The 9,678-nt window shown below is 52.9% G+C and overlaps 2 protein-coding genes across 2 annotated transcripts; one reads left to right on the top strand and one right to left on the bottom strand.

The window, feature by feature from the left end:
* Positions 1 to 1,913: 1,913 nt before the first annotated feature.
* N7529_003427 (uncharacterized protein) lies at positions 1,914 to 2,413 on the top strand (the record flags this gene model as incomplete). Its single annotated transcript, XM_057238954.1, has 2 exons — positions 1,914 to 2,296; positions 2,365 to 2,413. 2 exons carry the CDS (start codon positions 1,914 to 1,916, stop codon positions 2,411 to 2,413), a joined length of 432 nt encoding a protein of 143 aa, XP_057101565.1.
* A 133-nt stretch (positions 2,414 to 2,546) lies between these two features.
* On the bottom strand, positions 2,547 to 7,136 carry N7529_003426 (uncharacterized protein; the record flags this gene model as incomplete). The annotated part of the gene is made up of 2 exons (XM_057238953.1): positions 2,547 to 4,359; positions 4,540 to 7,136. 2 exons carry the CDS (start codon positions 7,134 to 7,136, stop codon positions 2,547 to 2,549), a joined length of 4,410 nt encoding a protein of 1,469 aa, XP_057101564.1.
* Positions 7,137 to 9,678: the final 2,542 nt, after the last annotated feature.

The raw sequence follows: 9,678 nt of genomic DNA, 5'->3' as shown, positions 1-9,678 counted from the left end.
CTCTCCATGGTCAATGAATGCTCTCTATGGCCAATGAATGCTCTCTATGGCCAATGAATGCTCTACATGGCCTGTGGTGGTAATGCATGCGCTCTCTGGCCAATGCATGCTCTCCATGGCCAATGAATGCTCTACATGGCCAATGCATGCTCTCTCTGGCCAATGCATGCTCTCTCTGGCCAATGCATGCTCTCTATGGCCAATGCATGTTCTCCATGGCCAATAAATGCTTTCCATGGTCAATGAATGCTCTCCATGGTCAATGAATGCTCTACATGGCCTGTGGTGGTAATGCATGCGCTCTCTGGCCAATGTATGCTCTCCATGGCCTGTGTTGGTAATGCATACTCTCTCTGGCCAATGCATGCTCTCCATGGCTAATGCATACTCTCTCTGGCCAATGCATGCTCTCCATGGCCTGTGGTGGTAATGCATGGGCTCTCTGGCCAATGTATGCTCTCCATGGCCTGTGTTGGTAATGCATACTCTCTCTGGCCAATGCATGCTCTCCATGGCTAATGCATACTCTCTCTGGCCAATGCATGCTCTCCATGGCCTGTGGTGGTAATGCATGGGCTCTCTGGCTAATTAATGCTCTGCATGGCCAATGAATGCCCTCCATGGCTATTGAATGCTCTGCATGCCCTGTCTGGCTAATAAACGCTCTCCATGGCCAATGCATGCTGTCTCTGGCCAATGCATGCTCTCTCTGGCCAATGCATGCTCTCTCTGGCCACTGCATGCTCTGTATGGCCTGTGGTGGTAATGCATGCGCTCTCTGGCCAACGAATGATCTCTCTGGCCAATGAATGCCCTACATGGCTAATTAATGCTCTGCATGGCCAATGAATGCCCTCCATGGCTATTGAATGCTCTGCATGCCCTGTCTGGCTAATAAACGCTCTCTCTGGCCAATGCATGCTCTCCATGGCCAATGCATGCTCTCCATGGCCAATGCATGCTCTCCATGGCCAATGCATGCTCTCTATGGCCAATGAATGCTCTCCATGGCTAATGAATGCCCTCCATGGCTATTGAATGCTCTGCATGGCCTGTGTTGGTAATGAATGCCCTGCCCGGCTAATGCCTGTGTTGGTAATGAATGCCCTGCCCGGCTAATGCCAGCCCTGCCTGACTAATGCCTGCCCTCCATGGCTAATGAATGCCCTCCATGGCCGATTAATGTCCTATATAGCCTGTGTTGGTGATTCATGCCCTGCCTAAGCTATTCCCCCTCCACACTATCCTTTTTCGCTATATTGCCGATTTCTTAGTAATATATCTGATACCTCCCGTACATCTTTATTGAATTCACCTGTATATATCTGAACTCGCCCTATACCCTCTCGCCATACTCGATCCACCTCCTTCGAAGCCATATATATTCGTGCACTAGCTGCACCGTATCTCCGTCAAACCGGGATCCCAAAAACCGTACAAGCTCACCCTCATTCTCCATCTGCACTCCCTGTGTTTGTAGCCGCTGAGCCCACGCCTCCTGAATTGTCTCACTGCCCTCGCTGTACACCATCATTGCCACCCCCGATAATAACAGCCCCCGGTACATACACTGCCCCTGCCCGCCACTAATATATCGATCGCAGATCGCCTGTGGCATCCCGCACCCAAAGCACCCGGCGAATACCGCATATTTAATCTGCCGCCGCACACGAATCCACCAACTCTTTGCCGATGTGTACCCGGACTGTGCCTGTGCCCCGCACTCGTATAAGTCATGCTGGTCATGAAGCCCGCGTTGGGCACAAAACCAGCATCGTCCGACCCATAACTGCGCCTGTTGCTGTAAAAACTCGAGTCCGGCACTGATCTCTTGGCGGGCTTGCTGGTAACTAACCCGGGCTGCCTCTCTCTCTTGGTCCTGGCGTTGAAACCGTTGGGCGGCCTCTGTTGGTATGGACGGAGCTGAACTTGCGGGTAATAACGGGTCTTGCCGGCCTGAATGGCCTGGCTGGGCTGAATGGCTGAGCTGGGCTGAATGGGCTGCTGTGCCTGAATGGGCTGCTGTGCCTGAATGGGCTGCTGTGCCTGAATGGGCTGCTGTGCCTGAATGGGCTGCTGTGCCTGAATGGCCTGCTGTGCCTGAATGGCCTGCTGTGCCTGAATGGCCTGGCTGGGCTGCTGGGCGTGAATGGCTGATCTGGGCTGAATGGCTGATCTGGGCTGAATGGCTGATCTGGGCTGAATGGCTGATCTGGGCTGAATGGCTGAGCTGGGCGGGTAATGATGATCCTGAATGCCCTGATGACTGCACCGGCCGTTCTGGCGCGGCTAAGTGGTGCCTGCCTGGTTCATCACTCCGCCGATACATTGGACTGGTGGATCGAACTTGGGATCGAAACGTAGTCGATTCGCTATCACTGCGCTGGCCACTGGCCTCCGACTCGCTCGATAATGGCCTCGGTCCTTGGGCATCGTGGCTGGCCTCAATTGAACCGTACTGGATATCTTCCATGGGCTCCGACCTATATGTTGGGGCTGGGCCCTGGGCTGGGCTGTTTCTCTCACTAGCCATCTCACTGCCCCCATCACTGTCCCCCCCCAACGGCCAGCTCACTCGCCACCTCACTCTCAAGCTCTTCTTCGTTAGCTAGCCACTCCGGATCACAGCCATCACAACGTTGCTCGATGGCTTCAGAATCCCCGCAATACTGCCTGTGATGCCCATCGAGATACTCATCGAGAATAACCCGTCGACACCCTCCGTTATATATATAACGATCTAGCCGGCTCTGCTCCGCCTGAGCCTTGATGGGGTCCTCATGGATTTGGTCCCATATTGGCCGCTGGAACCCCTCGGGCTGAATGATAATGGCCTCACTGCGGTCCCCATCCCGGCCCGCTCGCCCACTCTCTTGCGCGTAGTCTAGCAGACTGCGCGGCACCCCGATGTGAATGATACACCGGATGTTGGGGATATCAACCCCCATACCTAGCGCACTAGTTGCGGCCACCACGCCGGTGGGATCAGCCTGAAATCGGGCTAGCACCCCCGGACGATCGAGTACTCGGCTATGGTATGCTTCACTGCCTACGATCTGGGCAATGTGCTCGACGATCTTAGTAGTGGGCCCATAAATGACCACTCGGCCAGCCGCGCAGCGGGCACGCCGAACACGGTCCTGAATGAATCTCACGATCTCGGGACGTTCGATCCAATCGTAGCCGTTTCGGTACCGACTCGGCACGTTGGGTTGCCAGAGCCGGTACGCAACATTAGTCCGATAGGTCCGCGCTCGAAACATATGGGCCTTCTCGCGGGTAGTCCGTAAACGCCGGAATAGCTGGTCCTCGGCTGCCGGGGGTAACGTAGCCGTTAGATATATCATCTGGGCCTGGGCCACGATCAACCTGCCCAGTTGGGCCATGGCAGGCCGGAATTGGCTTTGGTCATTTAGCACAACGTGGCATTCATCAATCACAATTCGATCTAGCCGATGGCCGAGCCGCTGCCTGTTCAAGAACGTCATAAAGTCCTCCGTAATAGCCGATTCGGGCGTGACCAGTACAATGGATGCCTGATCGGCCGGCCGCCGGCTCTCCCATTCCACACATGCGATGCCGAGCTGCCGGCAACGGTGGACCAGATCCCCCCGTAGTGCAATTAACGGCACGACGACCACCGTTACCCCTCGGGGGCTGATCCACGCGGGTAGCATGAATAGCAGGCTCTTGCCGCCCCCGGTGGGCATCACAGCCACCACTGGGCTCTGGCCCTGTTGAATGGCAGCTAATGCCGGTGCCTGCACACCTCGAAGCCGTAGCCCGGTGTTACCCATCATCCGTTGCATCTCAGGCTCGATGGCGGCCTGGGCTAGCTGCCACCGGCGCTCCGTACGGCTCATCTCAGCTTCCTTTTGCCATGGCGAAGGCTGCGCGAGCCCTAATGCGCTCTCGGCCCCTCCGTCATCAGCGGACACAAAGCCTAGAAAGCGGTGCCAATCGGTGCTGCTGAGCCGAAACATCTCTCGCCGGTGGGCCGTTGTACCGGGCTGCTCGGTGATCCCGCGGCCATAGATCATCCCGGCCACATGGGATGAATGGGCTGCTTGGAGATCGGCAATATGGCCCATCCATTGCTCGGCATTGATCCCATCTTCGTCATCTTCTTGGGATGCCTCGGCCCGGCTGTCCTGTTGGGCATTATTGGGGAATATGCTCGATGGCCGCATGAATCGTCGGCTGATCCCAATAGCGATGTCTCGGTATGCATGGAGATTGATGGCGTGCCCGTTCAAACCAATGGTGGTTTCTCGCTTTAGAACTTCTCTGAGTCTCTCTGAAGACCACTGTCGGCCGGTGCCAGGGTCAGGGGACCATAGATATGCCTGTCGACGGGGGCTGGTAGTGAACGTGTTAGTGTATATATATGTGTGTGTTGGGTGGGTGCGTGTGAGAGAGAGCGGGGGCAATATATATGTTTGATCTCTGTGTTGAACTGTGTGTTGATCTCTGTGTTGATCTGTGTGTTGGGTGTGTTGGGTGTGTGTGTGAGGGGGGGTATATATATATCCAACGTACCCGGTCGTCTCAGCATCAGATGCCTCCCCGCGCACCTTCTGTGTGTACGCCTCCAATCTCTCCACAAACGGCAGCACTAGCCATAGATACCAAACCACTAGCTCACCGACTTCCCGGGGTAGATACCGATGAATAACCTTCACGTCGTTCGTACTATAAAACCCTTTATGGTACTGCGTAACAAACGCTACCAGACCATCTTCGACAAAGACATTCCGGTGGCCTCCGCTGTCAGTATTGTAGTGCCGAATGCTTAACAGCTCTGGTGCCCGTGCAGGCTGGCCTCCGCTGACGTGGACAGCAATGGCTAGCTTCTCGCGGAAATGGGCTACCCGTTGGAGATAACTGTGCACATTCGACATTCGGAGCCGGCCGGCACTAGACTCGATGAAACGATGCTGGAGTGGTCTCTCGTTTCGGACCCGATTCACCATCCATTCGCTACCGGCCACAGGCCATACCGTGCGAGTGTCTTTTAGAAAGCTCCACCCGTGCGCGGTCTCGGTGGGATCATCATAGATAGCCTGCCACGGGATCGTGGGAACTGAGCTAGCCTGACTAAACAGGAGCTCTTCGTGTAGTATCTGGAGTGTGGAGCTTACGAGGCCGTGGGTAAAGCCGCGGAAGTCACCCATAGTGAAACTGTACTGTTGATATAACAGCTGGTCCTGGTTCATCCAGCCAACATGGCCTGTGGCGGTGCTGTTATAATGGATCTTCAAGCCGTAGGTGCGGAGATCTAACAGCCACTGCATTGGACTGTTAGTGCCGCGGACCATAAACTGGCTGACCATCTCGGTCACCCACTCCCGGAATGATCGTTGGCTGTGGCCCTGTGTGTGGCCCTGTGTGTGGCCCTGGCTGAACTGAATAAAGTGCGATGACGGAGGTGTGCCCTGATCTAGGCCACTATCAAAGTTGTAAAACGAATCGTCCGTTGTTTGCGTTAAAAATGTGAAATCAGGTGAATCTAACGGACTTTCCGTATCCCATTCGCCAGCCATCTGATGCGTAGCTAGTTGGTGGATCATCTTCTCGGCCGTTGGGTCTAGCTTTAATGCTTTGTGGACCACCATAAACCGGGCAATCTTAATCACTTTTGACAAGATTGGGGGATAGCTCTGGGCAGTGCCCCAGCCTGCCTCTCCACGTCCAAGCACCGCGCTAGCGCAGATGAGCGCGCTCTCATAGTCCTCGACCTTAGTTCGGTGGTTCAATAGCTCAATGCAAAAATCCAGACAGGCGGAGTCGAGGGGTGTGAGCTGAAAGGGTGATTCGCTAGTGACTTGGTCCTGTTGTTCCTCGGAATCACTTCCTGATTGCACACTGCTTTGGTCCGAACTGCTCAGGTCTTCACTGCCCTGGTCTAGATCTTCACTGCCCTGGCCGGCGTTGGAATGGCCTGCCATGCCCTGGCCTGTGTTGGAAAGGCCTGCCCTGCCCTGGCCTGTGTTGGGATGGCCTGTGTTGGAAAGGCCTGTGTTGGAATGGCCTGCCCTGCCCTGGCCGGCGTTGGAATGGCCTGCTCTGCCCTGGCCTACGATGGGTGAGGCACTAAGCTCTGCCTGGGCTAGTCTCCATAATGTGGCCCATGTCGCTCGCTGGCGTTTGGAAAACCTGTAGTGGGGGCTAGCCCAATCATGTGGGGCCTGCGTGCGCGTGAAAAACATGAGAATCTGCTGCCACGGGATCGTGTGTCGCTTAACATTATCACCATCCATATATGCTTGTAGTGGTTGATGTGGCAGGCGATCCCGCTCAGTCCGAACAGCCTCGCACCGAATGGTGTGGCTCGTTTTGGTGCAGATCAACTGGCTGATGCGAGCTACAGTGGCCATTGAATTCCAAATTGTATAGGCGGCCTGCTCGGTCTGATCGGGCGCTTCGGGATCGGGGGCTCGGACACAGTCCACTAGGTCGTGCGGGTTGATCCCCTGGAGATAGACGGCCCACTGGGTCCTCCGAAGCCATGGATTCGTCTCGTCTCGCTGGCTGGCCACGATCACCTGGGGGAGCTCTTCTCTTTCGGCATATGCTCTTTCCATCTGATCAATCACCTGACTATTATGATCAGATATTGCTAGCGAATCGGCCTCGGGAATGGCCTCGGCTCCGAGGGTTTGAACGCGGATGTAATGGGACCCTAGCCCGTGATTAAACGCACGTTGGCATCGGACGATTCGAGTGAATTGTTGGATTTGTTGCTCCGCAGCTGATGAAGTATGCTGCCGCCGACGACCGCCCCGGTTTGTAGGAGCTACCCAGCTATGATGATCACGCCAGTGAACACGCATAGTGCTAATTGACCGGGCAACGAACTGGCACATCGGGCCTTGCTCGCATAAAATGCCATCTGAATAAACAGGCAAATTAGCAACGGGCTGATTCACCACTAAGGGTGGCTGCCATTCATCACATTCTGCCGTACGCTCCCATTGTTGAACTGCCTCGGCAATTTGGCGCGCTTTCGGCTTCGGCATCCGATGATTAGCAGATTGGAGGTGGCGAGAAACCTCTTTTGGTCGAACACCATATTCACATAGCTTACATACAATCACGGGCGTGGTTGATGGCTGGTGAAAAAGCTGATGTTCCATTGTGGTAGTGGGGGTAAGTAATGAAAGAAAACAGTGAAGGATAACGAAGATGAAAGAGAGAGGAAAAGCAGAGTAGAAAGGGCGGGCAGGTTAGTGTGAGAAGAATTTCAAAATAGGCCGGGGGATCGTTTCAGCCCCCGTTACCCCACCTGCACACACTATATATAGAATACGATGATCGACATAGTGCGTTTCGGCCCGGGCCTTAGATTGACAGGTCAACCACTGATTCCCCACATATGCAGGGCTGCCACTAGCCACATAGGCTGGCCCTCAGCTCACCTAGGCAGGGCAGTCATCCCGTTTCAGTCCTTTCCCAGCCCATATAGGCTCAGCAGCCCATTAGCCAGCCAGTAAGGGCCCTCAGCCCATTCAGGCATGGCAGTCATCCCATTTCAGTCCATTCCCAGCCCATACAGGCTCAGCAGCTCATTGGCCAGCCAGGAAGGGCCCTCAGCCCATTAAGGCATGGTAGTCATCCCATTTCAGTCCATTCCCAGCCCATACAGGCTCAGCAGCTCATTGGCCAGCCAGGCAGGGCATTCACTGCCCACACAGGCTCAGCAGCCCATTGGCCAGCCAAGGAGGGCATTCATTGCCCACATAGGCTCAACACGCTATTGGCCACACAGGAAGGGCACTCAGCTCAGCCCAGGTCATTCATTGGCCATCTAGGTCGCCCAGTCATCCCATCTCAAGGCAGTCGTTGCCCACATGGGCTCAACACGCCATTGGCCAGGCAGGCAGGGCATTCAGCCTTTCCTAGGGCATTAATTGCTCATATAGCACGGCATTCATCATATATATATATATAACAATTAGCCTAATCTGGTTTGAATGGCTGAATAACATGAATATGGTGAGCAACACGAATAGCTGAGCAACATGAATGGCATATATGTTAGGAATGGCTGAATAACATGAATGGCGGAGTAACACGAATGACTGAATAACATGAATGTGGTGAGCAACACGAATAGCTGAGCAACATGAATGTGGTAAGCAACATGAATGTGGTAAGCAACATGAATGGGTGAATAACATGAATATGGTAAGCAACATGAATAGCTGAATAACATGAATGTAGTGAGCAACACGAATAGCTGAGTAATATGAATGGCTGATCAACATGAATGGGTGAATAATATGAATATGGTAAGCAACACGAACAGCTGAGCAATATGAATGGCCTAATAACGTGAATATGGTGAATAACATAAATATGGTGAATAACATAAATATGGTGAATAACATAAATATGGTGAATAACATAAATATGGTGAATAACATAAATATAGTGAATAATATAAATATGGTGAGCAGCATAAATGCCATGCATAGTGCGAGTAACATGAATGTGGTGAAAAAAACCAATGGCTGGATCCCATGAATGGCATATATAGTGTGAATAACATGGATGGTTTGAAAGATATGAAATGGGAATGGGAGTATTGTATGGCTGTAGTGCCAAGCCTTTCTTGTCCCCCATCAAAACATCTCCCATTTTTGATCACCCTCCACCCCACATATATATGCTCCTATATTCTAAAAATTAACAGAGATAAATAAATCACTCTATATTATAACCTCTGCAAATTTCAGATCCATCAGAGGTCTGTAGCCCTCGGCAGTGGGGGTGCGAAGTTTACCTGAAGTCAGGATGCGACCCGCTTATCTTATCGTGGTGACCAAGTGGCTGCCTCAGGCCCCGGTCGCACCTCCAGATTCCCGCACCCCATCAAAATATCTCGAAAAACCCGACATTTTCAATCACCATTTTCTCGACAACCAGAGGGCTGTGCAAGCTCCGGAGCAAATGGGGGCAAATTCATATGTGCCATTATAACTTTCCAAATTTTCAGACTGATCGGAGGCCTCTAGACCAAAGGAGTCAGGGTGAGAAGTTAACCTGAAGTCAGGGTATGGACCCACTTTCCCCCCTCCATAGTAAAAGAAAAACCTAACCTGGAGTCACCGTGACTCCAGGTACCCCCGCGGGGGATAGGCGCAGAAAATGGCAAGGGGACCCCTCAACAGAAAGAGACGACAAGCAACAGATATTCTGGTACCGAGCGGTCTGTTGTTGCTGGCCGTATCAGTGAGACGACGAGACACTCTTCATCTGAGGTCACTACTCATAATTTCCAAACCCTTTTAAGAACGCTGACAGAAACAACCAGTTCTCAAACTAGTTCGTAGACGATCGGACCCCCATCAGCCACAAAAACCTCAAACCCTAAATGGCAAGACACGGCAATCTCAGGCAGTAACATATCGGTGGAGCTTTCAAAACAGGGCGTGGTACTTGTACTTAGTAGTGTTCTCGGGGGCATACTTGCTTTGATCGGAATTTTAAGTATACATCGCATTATCCTGCGTCATTTCCATAGGCATGCGGGGGGGTCGGTTGTCGTTCGCTCGCAACCAGCTGCGGATTTCCCGGATAAAAAAGAGAGAACATTACCTTGGACAGCTGAATTTTCGCACTTTTCAATTAACACTTGAATTTACATCTCATAGTGACTGGCGTTCGGTGAAATTT

Source organism: Penicillium soppii, assembly GCF_028829465.1.
Source record: "Penicillium soppii strain IBT 18220 chromosome Unknown utg000003l, whole genome shotgun sequence".
NCBI lineage: Eukaryota > Fungi > Ascomycota > Eurotiomycetes > Eurotiales > Aspergillaceae > Penicillium > Penicillium soppii.
This window is presented reverse-complemented; position numbering and strand designations above follow the sequence as displayed.